This window comes from Mytilus galloprovincialis, chromosome 1 (genome assembly GCF_965363235.1).
Source record: "Mytilus galloprovincialis chromosome 1, xbMytGall1.hap1.1, whole genome shotgun sequence".
Classification (NCBI taxonomy): Eukaryota; Metazoa; Mollusca; class Bivalvia; order Mytilida; family Mytilidae; genus Mytilus; species Mytilus galloprovincialis.
The window spans coordinates 31091685-31113744 of NC_134838.1; the positions used below are offsets into that span (position 1 = coordinate 31091685).

The 22060-nt window shown below is 34.1% G+C and overlaps 1 protein-coding gene across 2 annotated transcripts in view; it reads right to left on the bottom strand.

Moving 5' to 3' along the window:
• Positions 1-221: 221 nt before the first annotated feature.
• LOC143071351 (uncharacterized) overlaps positions 222-22060 on the bottom strand; it is a 42269-nt gene continuing 20430 nt past the window's right edge. For both annotated transcript variants that reach the window (XM_076245609.1, XM_076245601.1), the window contains one exon: positions 222-2393. In XM_076245609.1, coding sequence (XP_076101724.1) covers positions 1186-2393 — 1208 coding nt within the window. In that variant the 3' untranslated portion in view covers positions 222-1185. The remainder of the gene's footprint in view (positions 2394-22060) is intronic.

Consider the following 22060-nt stretch of genomic DNA (forward strand, 5'->3'; position numbering starts at 1 on the left):
GTTAAGTAAACAATGACACCAAAAGCATTATTTTGTATCAGAGTAGAGCTATTTTCTACATTCTAAATTGAAGGGAGTAATTGGTGGTCTGACACCATTATTGTTCCGGATAAGGTGATTTGACCAGATTGATTTGACTTTTCTTTTCAACATTTTATATATTTATTTCTACATCGCTAAAACAATATTGTGTTTTCACATTGGATATACAAAAAGTACAATGATGATCAATGATGTATTTACATATTAAAATTGTTTTACTATTTATAAAGAACAACATTTGTCTAAACTTTAATCTTGAAGTTTACGGTTCTTTTTTATACATACACCTCAAACATGTAAAAAGAAAATCATTTCCGATAAGTTAGAAATACTGCATCTCAACCGATATTTATAGCATTTCATGCTTTCTCCTTAACGTTTGGGTGGTTAGATAGTTTCTGAGTAAAACCAAATTTGTTTGCATACAGAGAGAGACGATAGATAAACAAGATGGTGGCAATAAAAATTGCGTCTTAATTTCCATCAATGCTGCAAGAATTCGAAGATGCATCTAGATAGTTAGTACTAAATTATAAAAATGTTAATGGTAGAACCCTTTGTGCTAACATAAAGCTGTAATACTTGAAAACTTTAAAAAAAAAATTGAAAGACGTAAAATAGATCGAGCTCAAATGTGAAATACTCGTGGAGGGATTTGCCCTACTTGTTTGTAAACTTGGAAGATAATGACATATAATACATTGTCAAAGATACTTGGTTTAGGAAAATGATTGATTTATACTTTATTGCGTGTCGAAAAAAGGCATAAGGCGGTAATGTTCTGCCTTTAAGGTTTAGCATTTTTACGATGTGTTGCTTTTCATCTTTTAAAGTAGAACCAAATTGGACAATAAATCGAGGAAGAAAAATATAATTTCAGAAATATTATTATAAAGGGAAGTCAACAAATTTTACTCGTACTTTATGAATTCTAAGTGAATCGTTTCATCTCGAATATATATATATGTAAAATAAACCTATATTATATTGAGAAAAGAATTACTTTTCTTTCTGGTGGTAAAGAATCTGACATACATTAATTGAGAGGCAGATAAAATGTAATGAAATAGTTGTATTGCTGAAATTTGATTGGTTGTAGAAAATCAAATAGATTAAAAAAGTAAAGACCTAAATAAAATGAGGCTATCTATATGATGATCTACTCCTATGTCGCCCACTTTGGGACCTCGAACTTTCACGTCGTCTTAAACCCGAGTTCCGTTCATCTTCAAAATGACTTCTCTGGTCTCTATCCCTGTATCTATCATGATCAGAATATTTTCCCTGATGAGATGAAGAATGACTTCGCTGCCTACCAGATTCTTCACGCCGAGAACGTCTTCTGTCAAACTCCCGTTCTTCAAAGTCATGATTTTTTCTACTTTGCATGTCAACACGACCTTGTCTTTGACTAGATGATTTTTCTGAGTATCGATCCCGATAATTACGGTCATCACCGTATCTACGATCATCATATCGTTCGTCACGATGTCGATGTTCGTGTTGTCGATCATCGCGATATTTTCGATCGTTTGGGTATCGACGAGTTTCCTGTTTATCAGTTTGTCTGTTCCATCGATTGTTTCTTTCGTGATAACGATCTGACACAGATGAAATATAAGTATTACCACTGTCATCAGTGTTAACACTTTCTGTTTTATGTTTGTCACTCTGACGATACTTTAGGTGTCTATCGTTTTGATTTTTCTCATGCTTTTGTGGTCTTTCATCGCGTTCATAAAATCTTTCATGGTCTCTTTCATCAGAACTGTAGTCGTTATCGTCTCGATGTTTGTGTAGTCTATACATACCTCGTTCTTTATCTCTCCTTGCCGATTCAGACTGTTCCCTAAAGTCACCTCTCTTCGTTGAATCACTTCTGTGTTTCGATTTTTCCTTTTCTTTTTCGGATCTTCTTACCGAATCACTACGACTTTTTGTATTTCTAAAATCGTCATCGTCATAGTTTTTTGTTGGCCTATTCTTTTCACTTTTTCTAGCCGAATCAACAACGTCCGGATAGTTTATCTTTTCTTTCTTCTTATCTTTTCCAGTGCTTCTTCTAAGATTATGATTCATCTTCAGATCTTCTTTATATTCGCTTTTGTTATTTGTGTTACTGGCACCTTCACCGTCTTTTGAATTTTCAGTACGAGTGTGACTGGATGAAACACTAGTACCATCTTGCGAAAATGCATGATTGTCAAAACTTTTTTGTGATCGAGATTTTGAAATGCTATCACTTGGGTCACTTTTCTTAGAAACTGTAGAAAAGGCAACATGTGACTGTGAACGAAAAGATCTTCTACTACTCCCTGGAGCAATGCCACAATTCGATAAAGGAGGAGCAGCTGCAAAAGAAAGAAATATAACGTCAATATAATATCAAATATCTGTTTATAGTTGCCATAATGAGTTTTAATATTTGTCTTGCTATCTGTGTAAAAAAAATATATTTATAAATCTTGGTAACAAATGTTCTGCTATTGTTTGTTTGAAAGGCAATTCAAACCGTCCTTTCGAGAGGTGTTAGTTCTGAAATAAAAATTGAAAAAATAGTAACATTTTGAAAAAAATTACATCGCATTGCGCAGAGCTGTGTTGTTTCCGATATCTACATTGTCTGTATATTATGAAGCTTGCCGACGTTCCTTGATTTATGGCCGGATTTTGAATAATTGATGAAATTGTCCTCTTTTCCTGATTATCCAATCTAGTCCAATTATAATTTCTGTAGAATATTTTCTCTATTAACATGATATTTTTCTCCAACATACGATTTTTTGAAAATAAATGATGAAGTGATCAGCTTATCTCCTGTATTGATACATGTATCAATTTTGGACATATCGACGTATGTCATTCCCCTGTGTATGAATACATCAATTCACATGCATACCAAATTTTACGAGTGAATGAATTGATCATTTCATTCGAACGGAGAAAGTTGATGTCTTCGTATCGCTTACCGTCAACTGATTTCGAAAAGTATAAAGTTGACATCATCTCGATACATGTATTTAAAAGTATCCTGGCAACGAATCTATCTCATCGGTTCTCCCTGCTGGTACTAGTTATATGTCAATCTCAACAACTGAAAAACCTTGTTGTACATCGACATAAATGTTACACGTATATGGGATGTACAAAAGTATATGCAACACCAAAATCAATTATAACATTTGTTTAAAAGAAAATCTATAACCTATTATTATAAAACTATCTTGATAGATATTTGATATATATGTATACGTTTATTTATTTTTTTCAAGTATTTACAACAGTATATAATAGTTTGTAACATTTATATTGTATCAACGTTTTTTGTTTGTCCTACACGCATCAAGTAAAATAATTCCCTTAAATTTCATCTACCGGGTATATTTCAAATTAAGGCAACGTTGAAATATCATAACCTAGACTTTGAAAAGAGGAGTAATAGTCTTTATCAAGGTAAAACATAATAGATATATATAAGAATATGAAATGTATGTCGTTATAGGAAAACGTTCGTGAGATAGACACTGACGTAAAAGTCCATGAGACAGACACTGCCGAAAGAGTCCATGAGACAGACACTGACGTAAAAGTCCATGAGACAGACACTGATGTAAAAGTCCATGAGACAGACACTGACATAAAGGTCCACGAGACAGACACTGACGTAAAATACCGTGAGACAAACACTGACGTAAAAGTCCATGAGACAGACACTGATGTAAAAGTCCATGAGACAGACACTGATGTAAAAGTCCATGAGACAGACTCTGACGTAAACGTTAAAGTCTATGAGACAGACACTGACGTAAAAGTCCATGAGACAGACACTGACATAAAAGTTCATGAGACAGACACTGACGTTAAAGTCCATAAGATAGACACTGACATAAAAGTCCATGAGACAGACACTGACATAAAAGTCCATGAGACAGACACTGACGTAAACGTTAAAGTCCATGAGACAGACACTGACGTAAAAGTCCATGAGACAGACACTGACATAAAAGTCAATGAGACAGACACTGACGTAAACGTAAAAGTCCATGAGACAGACTCTGACGTAAAAGTCCATGAGACAGACACTGACGTAAACGTAAAAGTCCATGAGACAGACACTGACGTAAACGTAAAGTCCATGAGACAGACACTGACGTAAACGTTAAAGTCCATGAGACAGACACTGACGTAAAAGTCCATGAGACAGACTCTGACGTAAAACTCCACGAGACAGACACTGACGTAAACGTAAACGTCCATGAGACAGACACTGACGTAAACGTTAAAGTCCATGAGACAGACACTGACGTAAAAGTCCATGAGACAGACACTGACATAACAGTCCATGAGACAGACACTGGCGTAAACGTAAAAGTCCATGAGATAGACATTGACCTAAAGGAAAAAGTCTATGAGACAGACACTGACGTAAAAGTCCATGAGACAAACACTGACATAATAGTCCATGAGACAGACTATTATATATAAGATAAACGTCAATGAGCCAATGATATAATGGCACCATATATTGTAAAAACTTAATATAAAATAGAGAATGAGAAATGGGAAAATGTCAAAGGACAAAAAAAACCGGCAAAACAGCAGAAAACAACCAAGACCACTAATCAGTCGTCGACACAGCAGGAAAATTCCGGACCAGGAGACGGGTTTTTTGCTGGCCACTAACAATAATTTATACTAGCGAAAATGTAGCTTTTCGGCTTTACGCCTTTTCCAGGAATAGTTAGATTGTCGTGTTGGTGTTTCTGTTGTATTGTCTAATGTCGTTTTTCTAATGTTGTATTGTCCAATGTTGAATTGTCTAATTGTTATTATCTAATGGTATATTGCCTTATGGTTTATTTTCTAATTGTGAAATGTCTAATGTTGCACTGTCTAATTCTCTATTATCTAATGTCGTTTTGTCTAATGTTATATTGTCTAATATTGTATGGTCTAATATTGTGTTGTCTATTATCTTAACTTCTATACGTTTCTAGGTATATGATTGGTTTAAAGCGTTCGCGTGGAGACCGTGTATATTCCATATTAGGTTAGTAGGAAGGCGAGGCTTATTCCAATACAGGTTAGTAGTGGAGTTACGAATTTGGCACTATTTGATTATTTAAATAAATTGAAAGTTTAATATTGTTATATCAATTAAGGTTGTTGATGTTAAATTGTTATTGTTGACATTAGTTATTTTTGTGCAGACCAATGGAAGTAGGTTCTTAAAATTGAACACTTGAACACTTGAATAAAGGAATAAGAAGATGTGGTATGATTGCATATAAGACAACTCCAGTCTAAATTTAACAAATAAAAATAGTCGGAAAGATAATATCGTTACATAGTGTGCTAGTGACCTAAAACAATATAAACGGGTTTAGTGAATACCATATAGGGTGAGAGCTCAAACGTCCACGGAACAGGCGTTTACATGTAGGATGAACGTCAATGGAACAGGCTATATAGCATGTAGGGTAACGTCATAGGGACATGCTATATCATGAGGAAACGTCCCAGGAACAGGCTTTTACATGTAGGGGGAACGTCATAGGGACATGCTATATCACGATGAGGAAACGTCCCAGAAAAAGCCTTTTTCATGTAGGGGGAACGTCATAGGGACATGCTATATCATGATGAGGAAACGTCCAAGGAACAGGCTTTTACCTGTAGGGTGAACGTCATAGGGACATGCTATATCATGTTGAGGAAACGTCAAAGGAACAGGCTTTTATCTGTAGGGTGAACGTCATAGGGACATGCTATATCATGATGAGGAAACGTCCCAGGAACAGGCTTTCTTTTACCTGTAGGGTGAACGTCATAGGGACATGCTATATCATAATGAGGAAACGTCCAAGGAACAGGCTTTTACATGTAGGATGAACGTCATAGGGACATGCTATATCATAATGAGGAAACGTCCAAGGAACAGGTTTTTACCTATAGGGTGAACGTCATAGGAACATGCTATATTATGATGTGGAAACGTCAAAGGAACTGGCTTTTACCTGTAGGGCGAACGTCATAGGGACATGCTATATCATGATGAGGAAACGCCCAAGGAACAGGCTTTTACATGAAGGGGGAACGTCATAGGGACATGCTATATCATAATGAGGAAACGTCCAAGGAACAGGTTTTTACCTATAGGGTGAACGTCATAGGAACATGCTATATTATGATGAGGAAACGTCAAAGGAACTGGCTTTTACATGTAGGGTGAACGTCATAGGGACATGCTATATTATGATGAGGAAACTTCAAAGGAACAGGCTTTTACCTGTAGGGTGAACGTCATAGGGACGTGACGTTACGCAGTGTTCGGTTTAGTAATGGTAACTTTACTCGACGTAGTTTTTCAATTATTTCAACCGACTTCTGTACAAAACGTCAAAGCTTTGAACTATATTTAATACAGCTGACATTTTGATGTTTAACTACTTAAAAAAATAGACTGTAAACATGACTCATTATATATTTTTGACAAATAAACTGTATTTCCTCATAATCTTTACTTATTGAAAGTATATATTTCAAATATTTGTCACTGCCCAAGCATGTCAATTGTTGCAAAATGGATATACTGTAATATGATGTTCAGGATTCCGTCATCACAAATATTTAAATCTAGACATATATATCGCGTGGATACAGCCAGTACCAAAGCTTTTTAGTGCTTTAAGAGTATAAATGTTATCAACTTTAGCCTTCAAATGTTCCAAAGTCGAAAGGTTCGGTATTATAGAAAACTTATTTTTTACCAAAAACTTCGTCGCCTTTAAGATCATTAAAAGGTTTACAAAACTTTGATGGAAGTCAAATTTTCTTGTTTATTGATTACCTTTTAAAAGAAATTATTAAAAATTATGTCCAACAAATATATCATTACACAGAACGTGTCAAATGCTAAAGACACAAAAATTCTAAACTTTCAGTCAATGGAAAATAAAATTATATATATTACGTTTTATTGACGTTCCGTGCAAAAAAACCGTTCAATTCGAACGTGGTAACATTTTGGGGAGACACGGACAACTTGGTGGAAATTGATGGAAAAAAATAGCATTTCCTTAATATTGAATGCTTAAATAAATCTTTAAAAAAATCACATGTCAGTAGTCACATTTGTTTTCATAGTTTATTTGTCTGTCACAAATTTGAAATACCCTTAATTATCATGGTACTGAAAAATCTTGAACAATTACTCTATGGTAACATTTAAGGGAGACACGGAAAATACTAAAAAAAAAATAAAAATGAGAGAAGCTGTGTTAGAAATAAAAATGTGTACGTAATATTAAATAAAATCACATTTTCATGTAGAGATGGCGAACCTTTTCTATTATTTATGTGAAAATATTGATATATCAAAGTGCTTGCTTTCATTTTTGTATACTCGAATTTTCAAATCTTGCAGCTCTTTTGAATTTCGTAAATAGCCGCTCGATTGCGAACTGACAGGATATTTATCTCGACCGTTTCACACCATAAATATGATCATATTATATTCCATCTGTACAAATTTCATCGAATTCCATTCAGTAGTTTGTATGTTTTCTTGGTTTATATTTGGATGGTTAGTTATTGTTGTTACGTCTTACACGGCAAAAATGGCATTATGAACACGGAATCATTGCTTAATTATGTAATAATACATAACATTAAATTTATTAAAATCAGGTTTTATTTAATTTCGATCCGAATGATGAATCAAGTCCATTAATTATTTAATAATACGCAGAATTGATTTCTTTTTGTCCTACTTATGCATCAAGAAGTGGTCAAATGAAAAATAGACCGAATACCGTGCGTAACGTCCATGATATATCATGATGAGGAAACGTCCAAGGCACAGGCTTTTACCTGTAGGGTGAACGTCATTGAGACAGGATATAGCATGTAGGGATAACTTCCATGGGACAGGCAATAGCATGTAAGGATAACTTCCATGGGACAGGCAATAGTATGTAGGTTGAACTTACATGGAACAGGTTATAGCATGTAGGGTTAACGTCCCAGGGACAGGCTATAATATGTAGGCGAAACGTCCATGGGGAAAAGTAAAATAACAAAATACTATAGCAGGTAGAATACACTTCTATTGGACAGGCTATACCCGGCCACGTCCACATGTATTTTTGTCCATCTGATGAGTTAAGCCTTTTTCAACTGATTTTTATAGTTCGTTCTTATGTTGTACTGTTATACCACTGTCCAAGGTTAGGGGAGGGTTGGGATCCCGCTAACATGTCTAACCCCACCACAGAATTTATGTATGTGCCTGTCCCAAGTCAGGAGCCTGTTAAAGTAATTCAGTGGTTGTCGTTTGTTTATATGTTACATATTTGTTTTTCGTTCATTTTTTTATACAAATAAGGCCGTTAGTTTTCTCGTTTGAATTGTTTTACATTGTCATATCGGGGCCTTTTATATCTGACTATGCGGTATGGGCTTTGCTCATTGTTGAAGGCCGTACGGTGACTTATAGTTGTTAATGTCTGTGTCATTTTGGTCTCTTGTGGATAGTTGTCTCATTGGCAATCATACCACATCTTCTTTTTTATATATAGCATGTAGGATTAACGTCCGAGGGACTGTCTTTATCATGTAGGCGAATCGTCTATGGAACAGTCTTTACTCGAAATCCATTGGATGTCGGATGTGTACGGATTGAAAATTAAGTCTTAGATGCATGCTTTTTTCATTAGTTGTTAGAGGCTTTGAACTAGCTGTCATTTAACTGAGAGTACTCTCAGATATTTACCTAGTGTTTTTTGTTGTTGGAATGTACTAGTACCCGTCCACGTCCAATTGTATTTTTATACATCTAATGAGTTGAGCCTTTTTCAACTGATTTTTATAGTTCGTTCTGATATTGTACTATTTTACCACAATCCAAGGTTAGGGGGAGGGTTGGGATCCCGCTAACATGTTTAACCCCGCCACATTCTGTATGTATTTGCATGTCCCAAGTCAGGAGCCTGTAATTCAGTGGTAGTCGTTTGTTTATGTGTTACATATTTGTTTTTCGTTCATTTTTAACCGGATTTTTGTGACAAAAATGTCGGTTATTGATTTGGGGATGTATGGCGGGCGGGCGGGCGGCAATCAAATGTTGTCCGTGCATTAACTCATGAACCGTTCAACCAAAGCTTTTAAAATTTTAATATGTTGTTACTGACAACTAAATGAAGGTCAAGTTCAATAATGGCGATTTTGACTTTTACCGTTCAGGAGTTATGGTTCTTGAAAGATTGAAAAATGGAGTTTCCAGTCGTGTCCGTGTATTTACGCATGAACTGTTATACCTAAGCTTCCCAAATTTTAATAAGTTGTTACTGAAGACAAAATGGAGGTCAAGTTCAATAATGGCGATTTTGACTTTTACCGTTCAGGAGTTATGGTTCTTGAAAGATTGAAAAATGGAGTTTCCAGTCGTGTCCGTGCATTTACGCATGAACTGTTCTACCTAAGCTTCCCAAATTTTAATATGTTGTTACTGATGACAAAATGGAGGTCAAGTTCAATAATGACGATTTTGACTTTTACCGTTCAGGAGATATGGTTCTTGAAAGATTGAAAAATGGTGTTTCCAGTCGTGTTCGTGCATTTACGCATGAACTGTTTTACCAAAGCTTCCCAAATTTTAATATGTTGTTACTGATGACAAAATAGAGGTCAAGTTCAATAATGACGATTTTGACTTTTACCGTTCAGGAGTTATGGTTCTTGAAAGATTGAAAAATGGTGTTTCCAGTCGTGTCCGTGCATTTTCTCGTGAATCATTCAACCAAAGCTTTTGAAATTTTTATATGTTGTTACTGATGGCAAATTAGAGGTCAAGTTCAATAATGATGATTTTGACTTTTACCGTTCAGGAGTTATGGTTCTTGAAAGATTGTGAAATGGCGTTTCCATTCACGTTGTTGCATTTACTCATGAACCATTCAATCTAAGCTTTTCAAATTTTAAGATGTTGATACTGATGACAAACTGGAGGTCAAATTTGATATTGACGATTTTCACTTTCACCATTCATCAGTAATGGTTCTTGTGATATTGCCAGGACACAAATAAATATTAATAAATCCGGTTTGCTGTCGTTGTGACAGCCTCTTGTTTGTATATAAATATAAAGGCCGTTAGTTTTCTCGTCTGAATTGTTTTACATTGTCATATCTGGGCCTTTTATAGCTGACTATGCGGTATGGGCTTTGTTAATTGTTAAAGGCCGTACGGTGACCTATAGTTGTTAATTTCTGTGTCATTGTTGTCTGTTGTGGAGATTTGTCTCATTGGCAATCATACCACATCTTCTTTTTTTATATATAGTACCGGTATGTAGGGTAAACATGCATGAGACATGCTATAGCATGTAGGCGAAACGTCCATGGAACAGGCTATAGCATGCATGATAAACTTCCATGGAACAGGCAACAGCATGTAAGTTTAACGTCCATGGGACAGGCAATAGCATGTAGGATAAACTTCCATGGGACAGGCTATATTATGTAGGATAAACGTCTCAGGAACAGTAGGCTATATCATGTAGGATTAATTTCCATGGGACAGGCTATATTATGTAGGATAAACGTCTCAGGGACAGTAGGGTATATCATGTAGGATTAATTTCCATGGGACAGGCTATATTATGTAGGATAAACGTCTCAGGGACAGCAGGCTATATCATGAAGGACAAACGTCCATTGAAAAGACTATGGTATGTAGGATAAACGTCCATTTTATAGACAAAGACGTGTAAGGTAAACGTCTATTGCAGGGACAATGGTATACATATGGTATGTTTCCACAAGGAATACAATGACATGTAGGATAAAAGTAAAAAAAGACGGACAATGGTTTAAAGGATACACGTCCATGAGAAACGTTTCATGTAGGGTAAAAGTCCATTGGATATACAATGGCTCGCAGGGGAACTTCTATTTGACAGACAATGGTATATACTGCATGGTACTCTATTTGACAGATCAAGTGTCTTGTATAGTGTATATTGATTGCAATTGTTAAGCTTGAAATTTGAGTTTTATGGAATGGGAACGGAACAGTAGCGATAACTGACATTCTGTATGTGAATGATATGATGATCTTATTCAGGCATCAGTCCTATTCCAAGAATTACGGCATCCTATATGTAAATGACAGTCATACTCTGTATAGGAACAGAACTGTAAAGGTAACTGACGATGTTATTAATACTTCAGTCTTATGTTGATAGTTACTGAACGGGAACGGAACCGTAAGGTACCTGGTGATGCTATTCGAGAAGATGCCCTGTTCTAAGAGTAGATGCCCTATTCTAAGAATGGGACAATAGGCGTAACTGATACTGTGTGGGATAGGGACTGTAGGGGAAACTGACACTGCATAGGAACGGGACTGTAGGGGAAACTGACAATATGTGGGAAATGAACTCTAGGGGAAACTAACACTGTGTGGGAAATGGACTGTAGGGGAAACTGACACTGTGTGGGAAATGGACTGTAGGGGAAACTAACACTGTGTGGGAAATGGACTGTAGGGGGAAACTGACACTGTGTGGGAAAGGGACTGTACAGGGAAACTGACACTGTGTGGAAACGGGACTTAAGGGGTAACTGCAACTGTGGGAAACGGACTGTAGGGGAAACTGACACTGTGGGATAGGGATTGTAGGGGAAACTGACACTGTGTGGGAAGCGGACTGTAGGGGAAACTGATACTTTGTTGAAAAGGGACTGTAAAGGAAACTGACACTATAACGGAAAGGGACTTTAGGGGAAACTGAAACTTTGTGCATGGGAAAGGGACTGTAGAGGAAACTGATACTTTGTTGGAAAGGGACTGTAGAGGAAACGACACTGTAATGAAGAGTGACTGTAGGGGAAACTGACACTGTGGGTTGGAAAGGGACTGTAGGGGAAACTGACACCTTTTTTTTAAGTTATACTATTCAATTTTCAACTTTAAGTATGAGCAACATTAGGGTGTTAGACCGATTGGCCGATTATCTACAACTAATGCTACTGCTTTAAAATAAAGGTCACAATTGTGTTTTTGAGCAAGAACCTGCATTCTGTGGAAAAGATTTGGTATGTTTTAACACAATGATGTGTTTTTGTTTGTAAGATTGCTATAGAACATCATTAAATAAAATGAATAGGAAAAGTGTCTATGGGACATAGATCATGCCCCCGCTTGTGTATCACATAGAGTTATAAGGGACATAAATTAAGAACAGTTGATTAAACGCCACCAAAATTCAAAATTGATCTGTGGTTTTTTTTTTTTTGGTAGTGAGCACTGTGTTTAAAGTTTCATAACATTTAGTTGAGGCAAACTAAAGTTAGATAATATGTGAAGTGAAAAGTAAATTTATAAATCATTAAATTGTTTTACATTATTTGACCAAAAAACAACGTTACATCCGACGGTCTCTTCTTTGAAACGTGAGGACAAAATATGAACCAAAACGTAATTGACGAGGAACGTTAATGTTTCATTTCAGTTGACCCATGACAAGATTTTTCTGAATGAATTTAGTATTGAATTCAATTTGTTATCAATTTTCTATTTTGAATAATGGCGACAGTCATGTTTGATGACACCCCATGTTATCATTCATTAATCCTAATGATAGTTGTAAATGTGTAACTTAAGTTAATACATTTACTTCTCATTACAAGTCACGAGACTCGACCTTTGAATTAATTGATTGATTTGTCAAAATTTATTTCTAAATTTTGCATTAATTTGCTGTCATGGTTCACTGTAGGCTAGGTTCATCGACCAGTATTGTTATCAGAAATCATGCATATAAAAAAAAATCTGTTACCTCTTCACACGAATTTTTAGAAAAATGTTAAAAGAATTTCTTATGGGGAAAAGAGCCGACCCTAAAAAAATACCCTTATCAGAACACGATTCAGAGGATAGACATAAATGGTTAACTTAATGGGTCCAATGCACTAGTAAGTATATAATTGACAAGTAGAATGTACTAGTAAGTATATAATTGATAAGAACAATGTACTAGTTAGTTTATAATTGGCAATTACAATGTACTAGTAAGTATATAATTGACAAGTACAATGTACTAGTAAGTATATAATTGACAATTACAATGTACTAGAAAGTATATGATTGAAAAGTAGAATGTACTAGAAAGTATATAATTGATAAAAACAATGTACTAGTTAGTTTATAATTGGCAATTACAGTGTACTAGTTAGTATATTATTGACAAATACAATGTACTAGTAAGTATATAATTGAAAAGTAGAATGTACTAATAAGTATATTATTGACAAGTACAATGCACTAGTAAGTAAATAATTGACAAGTAGAATGTACTAGTAAGTATATAATTTATAAGTACAATGTAATAGTAAGTATATAATTGACAAGTACAATGTACTAGTAAGTATATTATTGACAAGTATAATGTACTAGTAAGTATATAATTGACAAGTACAATGTACGATTAAGTATATAATTGACAAATACAATATACTAGTAAGTATATAATTGACAATTACAATGTACTAGTAAGTATATAATAGACAAGTTTAATGTACTAGTAAGTATATAATTGACAAGTACAATGTACTATTAAGTATATAATTGATGAGAACAATGTACTAGTTATTTTATAATTGGCAATTACAATGTACTAGTTAGTATATAATTGACAAGTACAATGTACTTGTAAGTATATAATTGACAATTACAATGTACTAGTAAGTATATAATTGACAATTACAATGTACTAGTAAGTATATAATTGACAATTACAATGTACTAGTAAGTATATAATTGACAAGTACAATGTACTAGTAAGTATATAATTGACAAGTACAATGTACTAGTAAGTATATAATTGACAATTACAATGTACTTGTAAGTATATAATTGACAAGTAGAATGTACTCGAAAGTATATGACTGAAAAGTATAATGTACTAGAAAGTATATAATTGATAAGAATAATGTACTAGTTAGTTTACAATTGACAATTACAATGTACTAGTTAGTATATAATTGACAGGTACAATGTACTAGTAAGTATATAATTGATAATTACAATGTACTAGTTAGTTTACATTTGGCAATTACAATGTACTAGTTAGTATGTAATTGACAATTACAATGTACTAGTAAGTATATAATTGACAAGTACAATGTACTAGTAAGTATATAATTGACAATTACAATGTACTAGTAAATATATAATTGACAAGTAGAATGTACTCGAAAGTATATGACTGAAAAGTATAATGTACTAGAAAGTATATAAATAACAAGTACAATGAAATAATTATTATATAATTGACAAGTACAATGTACTAGTAAATATATAATTGATAAGAATAATGTACTAGTAAGTATATAATTGATAAGAATAATGTACTAGTTAGTTTACAATTGGCAATTACAATGTACTAGTAAGTATATAATTGACAAGTACAGTATATAATTGACAATTACAATGTACTAGTAAGTATATAATTGAAAAGTAAAATGTACTATTAAGTATAAAATTGACAATTACTATGTACCAGTGAGTATATAATTGATAAGTAAAATGTACTAGTAAGTATATAATTGGCAATTACAATGTACTAGTTAGTATATGATTGGCAATTACAATGTTCTAGCTGGTATTTGATTGGCAATTACAATGTACTAGTTAGTATTTGATTGGCAATTACAATGTTCTAGCTAGTACATATATTTCAGCCTATCACTTATAACTCACAAAGCAGATAAGGTGTACATGTAAGATATGTATGTTATTTGTTGCTTGTTAGTGTTTAATACAGGTTAGGCAATGACTGTATCGTTTAATTTTATCAATTGAATGGAATTAATATGGGTATTTACTGAGTTTGACTATAAACTGTGATTGCTAACATCATCGCCTATTGGATGTGCGCAATTTGTGACCATTGGAATACGCTCAGCCTGTCGAAAAACTGTGTTGCCTAAACGTTCATCTAATATGTTGTCAATGAATGGTTTTACACTAGTCATTTTGGAGCCCTTTATAGCTTGCTGTTCGGTGTGAGCCAAGGAGCCGTATTGAAGATCGTACTTTGGCCTTTAATGGTTTATTTTAGTAAATTGGTACTCATACCACATCTTTTTATATGTAATCAAGGAGACAAATTAAAACTGTAATCATCTCATCACACTTCCAGTAAGCATATCTAGCATATTTAACCTTTTCATTACATTTTGATTGAGTTGAAGCAAATTAGTTAGAACTCGGAATTTTCAAACAACCATTTGATTAAATAACAATATGTTGTTTTGATAAATTTGTGTGTAAGCGAAGTAAAGAGTCGAAAAATGAACATTGTTTTTTGAGTTAAATAGACCATCAAAAGCACTTAATTTATCTTAAACATCTGAAGATTTTTTTACATTCCAAAAACAGTAAACTCAATTATTTTCATATGCTTTATTACAAAAGCTGATAATAAGCAATTAGATAACTATCTAAAGGCAATGCAAGATTATTTTTAGACGGGAAAGTACCATTGTACGAGGTCGCTATCTATTTATTTGTATGTGTATGTTTATATCGGCGGTAGTCTTCGAATGTCAACTTGGTAGTCAATTAGATTAAAGAAATAACAAATAAACATACTTTCTTATAATATTAAGCCCACGTTTGGCATAATTTGAATATATCATTTATATAAATTCTATGATATCACAATTTTGCCCTAATTAAAGCCTATTAAAGTCATATGAAACCTCAAATTAAAAAAAAATATGCATCTGTTTTATAACTAAATGGATAGTTTTCATTATAAAACTTTTGTACATATACTTTTTTCTGAGGAAAATTCTTTAATTTGTCCACATTTAGAAGAAGTTTACTTATTTTTAATTGCTTGCTTCCAGGAAGCAATTCGCCGACATATTTTCCGTATGCATAGTGACCTGAGCGTAACCCTCCTCGTAAAAATCCGGTGATCGCAATACGCATGAATCTGTCATTAAAATAAACAATTATCTGATTGTACATGTTAAACACGTGCTCAATACCCATGCTTTTTGTTATTTATTTACTATAAGGTGACAATCGGTAAACTTCGGCTTCATAACACGGCATTTAATGAGCAGCCATATTTGTTAAATCATAACAGACAGAGAGAAAAAAAATTGACGATTATACGATATATTTGCGTAAAAAATGATAAAATCGTGCACAGAGGACTTAGTTTGTGATATATACATGCATTGGTTCAAGAATTGGAAAAACATTATTTTTCACCACTCACTCGTTTCATATGACTTAAATTAATATTTGATGCTGTGACCTAATGATCTAATCAAAGCGCTGTAAGCGCTGAAGGCAGTTAACCAAAAACCAAGGCAACCGTAATTATGAAAACTGGCAATGTTGCCTCAACATTAAACATTCATATATAGTACATTCATGTTTATCTAATGATTTATTTATTAAGGCAAATAATTTATATGTTATCAAGGTTTCAAAAGCAATGCATATATGAGGGGGGGGGGTAGGATTTGTTATATTGTCCCATACATGAATATATATGGTTTAGGGGTGGGGATCTGGACCATTTTTAAATTCTAAAACAGGAAGGGTGGGGTGACCCCAGCGACTCTTCCTATATTTCATTTGATTTTTCATATTGTCACAAACATGAATATATATGGTTAAGGGGTGTGGATCTCGACCATTTCCAAGTTCTCAAACAGGAGGGGGTGGGGTAACTCCAGGGACTCCCCCTATATTTCATTTTATTTATTATATTGTCCTATACTTGAATATATGCAGGGGCGGATGGTGGGTGTTGCGGGCTTGCACCCTCCTTAAATTTGCAAAGCATGGGTTGTTCTCAGCTTAATAAAGAATATTCCGATAATTTTATCTCAAATTTTTTTTAGCCTCGCTCTGCTCGCGAAAATTTAAGTTTGTGCCCCTCCTAACCTAAAATCCTGGATCTGCCCCTCATATGGTTTAGGGGTGGGTAGCTCGACCATTTCCAAGTTATCAAACAGGAGGGGTAGAGTGTCCCAAAGAATGCCACCTATATATCATATGATTTACTTACATTTAGGTATACATAATATAGTTGCATTATTTGTGAAAATAAAGAAACTTTCAGCTACTTTAATTGACCCTTCAAAATTGAGAAAAACAAATAACCCTTCGAAATTGCAGTAATATGTTACACTTTAAAAGCATCTCACATGCATTATCATCATTTATAACTGATAAAGAAAATTTAGACTGTGACCATGAACATGTATATTGTTAGATATACTGTTCCCAGCTGTTACGTTGTATTGGATTTTTAAATTAAAATTTGTCAAGAAGTAATTTTGAGTTTCTGTATAAAATATTTTTCTGCTTTTTCTTTCTTTTACATATATCTTTTGGTTTACAATTCTAGTGTTTATATTCATTTACCATGCATAGATTTATTTTTTCACCTGCTTTGATTTATTTCGTAATTGATCGCCAAACCCGGAATTATCCTTATCCGCTTCCGGACTCGAATTTATACAATATTTGTCGGCGATTTTCTGTATAAAGCTAGCGGTTGAACAAAATGAACATCGCTGTCATGAATAATAATGATAAAAATAAGTTTTAAGCTCGTTTAATTGGAGACTTTGGTGACTTGCATGGAAGGTTTGCAAAGTAATTTAGTGGAAGGTAACTACGTCGGGCGTAGCTAGAAAACCAACTATCCTAGTCGAAATTCCGCTTGCAAAAGTGGAAGGTCGCGGACCTCGGACCACCGCTAATTTGCACACCTGCCTCAAAATTGAAAAGCTACGAAAATTTCTTTTTTCTAATTTGAAATTGCCGCCAACAGCATGAACAGTTGAACTCATTATATAATAGACTACTGACGTAATTGTACTACGTATTGATGACAAACAATATCCCTACGACTTTTGCCATTTGGGAAATCTAAACTACTTGTCTTAATAGATTTTCGGCGATTAAATATTTCATACAATTGTTCCTTGACATCTTAGCTAAAAGCACAAGTCATAATGAACTACACAAGGATTCTTAATAAGCACTACTTCCTATGTGTAACTTCAAAACTTTTGGATAAATCGGCGATCATTTAAGGTTTTTCTGGTCATATTTTTTGTAATCCAGAATAAAAAGTATTAAAAAAGTGTTCAATTAGTTATATATAACATAGTAGCGAGCTAGATAATAACAATGGCAAGTATTTCAGCATTTATTGGGTAGAACACAAATCTAGGGTGCTCGCATAATGCAGCTTAACTGCATAAAAATCAAACGGTTTTACTCAACCTATTGCATTATTCCACAATGTTAGTACAAGTTGGATATATGTTAACATCCGGAAGGTAATTTCAGTCAATCCATCGCTCTTGCAACCGTGGCATATTAACTCCAAAATCCATATGGGTCGCTCCCACTCAAAGATAGATAATCAAAAGTCTGGTACAAGTCGGGCGATGGTTCACAATATTACCTCAAAAATCAAGCAATGTGCCCAAATTTAAGTATAAATTGCGACCTTGTTCTGTTGACATAAAAATCAATGTATGGGCGCCTTTCTGTCACATGGTTACAGGTAAATTGTCAAACCAAGTTTGTAATATATAAAATAAACTACTTATTGTAGGATATACATTTTCACGGTAAATACGATAAAGATAAGACATACGTTTCAAAAGATATCATTTGAAAACTTTCGACCTAGTGATAAAACAATAGCAGGATTCTTTCCGGAAAATCATCGACCCAAAAGTGTTACACGTTGGAAATGATTCAAATTATGACATCCTTTCAAATTATCCAAAACTTAGCCTAAATTTCAGTCTTGATTCTGTTGTGATCTTGAACTTTGACCTTATGATCTGAATGTAATAAGTAGTCACCCTTATACCATTGGATAAAATCAAACCGACTTTGCTAAAGATATTGTTATAAAACGCAAAGGATTTTGTCTTAACCCAAATTGATGATGACAGTCGGATGCCCAGAAATCCCGCACTACTGCCGGTGGCGTTTATCAAATTATGAGCCAATTTCGACTTCGCTACAGTTAACTAAACTATGTTACAAAAAAATACATTTCCGTATTGTCGTTGCTGTGCTGTTCCAATAGCATTTAGAAACTGCCTCGCTGAGCGCAGCTGGATACACACGCACAGGTCCAACCCTGAACAGTTCAAGGTCAAAAATGGACACAATATCCAAGCTTGATATAGGTCTGAATTTGGATTGTGATTAAATATTTGACATATTATAGGTTTCGGAACAAAGGTAGTCAAATAACTTGAAATTGGTTATATGAATTGAATTTTTATGCAATTAAAGATTTCTTGCTGTTGTGCAATACACTGTGTTGTTGCGCAATATTATATACTTAGTAAATCTGTTGTCAGACTATTAACAAATAATGTTCAATTACTTCTCAATGTCATAAATGAAATTTATGAAAATTAATAGAGAGATTACATCAATAGTTAGAATCATATTCAAAACAGTGTGGCTGTGGCCATTGATTGACGACCTAAATTATCCCATTGACTGGGACAGATTATGTGAACGTTTGTCTGTAACGACCACTGCTCACTACTTACTTATTATAGAATTTAAACTGTGGGGTCACCAAAGGTTTTTAACGCCTTTAATAATAAAATAAATCGAAAAACTAATCAGGAATAACCTTTATGTTTTGATTTATATTATTGATATAAATCAAAACATCATGTTATTCCTGATTAATTTTTCGAATTACTTTATTTTGGTGTTGAGAACCTTTGGTGACCCCACAGTTTAAGTGTCTTTAACAAGTACATAGTGAACAGTGGTCGTTACAGACAAACGTTCACATAATCTGTCCCAGTCAATGGGATAATTTAGGTCGTCAATCAATGGCCACAGCCACACTGTTTTGAATATGATTCTATAAATAATTCACCAAAGTTTCATGAGAACTGCTGAAAGCATTTTTGAGTTATCGTCCAAAAACTGGAAAATACCCCCTTTTTTAATGAAAAAAAAACATAACTCAGAAATGTAAAATCTAACTTTATATAACTTTAAAGGGAGCTTACATCAACAGATATAAACAATTCACCAAAGTTTCATGAGCTGCTGAAAGCATTTTTATTGTCTGAAAACTGGAAAATCCCCCTTTTTTTATGAATAAAACCCTGCAACGCGGAAACGTAAAATCTAAAACTTATAAAAATCTAAAGGGAGCTCATATAAATAGATATAAACAATTCACCAAAATGTCTTGCAAGTTGGTGAAAGCATTCTTGAGGTATTGTCGGAAAACAGGAAAACCCCCAAATTAGATATAAACAATTCACCAGTTTAAGGGTTTTTGAGTTAATGTCTGCCATGTTGACATCGGACTGACGGTCGGACGGACAGAGATTCAACGGTATTCCATTATACGTTCCGTAAACGGGCGTATGAAAACGGATCGAACACATTAGTATATTGAAAGTGTACACTACAATGTTCTATAGACAGCAGCAAGAATTGCAGAAATGCTTGGCGTCAACATCACGTGGTCCTTCATTGAACATTTTAATTCTCACCTTAGTCACATAATGTGTTATGTAGGCTGCGGTGATCCTATTATATATGTACATTAAAACGATGTATAATGTGCCCGTTTATTATTACTTACATAATTACTATATTTACAATAATGTCAATTCTGATGATACCGAAATGCGTGTGTAAAATACAAAAAAAAGAGCTTTTCTTATTATCGACCAAGATGATTTTTAATTTATCATACCATAACTATTTATTACAAAATTGTTTGGGTTGCTGCTGACAATTATTTTTCCGTCTTTCTTTTTCACTATATATTGAATTGATTTGCCTCAGTAAATTCCCCTTTTTTATGTATCTTTTATTCATTTTTAAGACTATTTAGAAGAAATATGCGTAGCAATAGTGTATCAGTAATACCCACTTTTCAATTAACTCACAATTTTTAAATTAAGACGAGAAATAGTTTGACATATATAGTATGGACAATTGTTAGTTATTGAAGACCACATGTCAACCTCTAGGTGTGTTTTAATATCGTTGGGTTGCTGTCTCATGGATGTGTAAGTAACTTCTCTTTATTTTAACATGAAACTGAAATTACCTCGGTTCATAAAAGTGTCGATTTTTGTTTTCACCGAGGATCATATGTGAAATGTACCATATCTCGTTAGGTTGCTGTCTCATGGATGTATTCGCAACTTCTCTTTCTTTTTACATGCCATCGAAATTATCTTGGTTCATAAAAGTGTCGTTTTTTGTTTTCAACGAGGATCATATGAATGGTCAGTATTTCAACAAAGACCACATAAGAACATTCCTCTTGGAGGTTGAGGTTAGCGTTAGTATCTCAACAAAGACCATATAAGAACATTCTACTTGGAGGTTGAGTGTCAGTATCTGAACAAAGACCACATAAGAACATTCCACTTGGAGGTTGAGTGTCAGTATCGGAACAAAGACCATATAAGAACATTCCACTTGGAGATTGAGTGTCAGTATCTAAACAAAGACCACATAAGAACATTCCACTTGGAGGTTTAGTGTCAGTATCGGAACAAAGACCATATAAGAACATTCTACTTGGAGGTTGAGTCTCAGAATCTGAACAAAGACCGTATAAGAACATTCCACTTGGAGGTTTAGTGTCAGTATCTGAACAAAGACCACATAAGAACATTCCACTTGGAGATTGAGTGTCAGTATCTGAACAAAGACCACATAAGAACATTCCACTTGGAGGTTTAGTGTCAGTATCGGAACAAAGACCATATAAGAACATTCTACTTGGAGGTTGAGTCTCAGAATCTGAACAAAGACCGTATAAGAACATTCCACTTTGAGATTGAGTGTCAGTATCTGAACAAAGACCACATAAGAACATTCCACTTTGAGGTTGAGTCTCAGAATCTGAACATGGACCGTATAAGGACATTCAACTTGGAGGTAGAGTGTC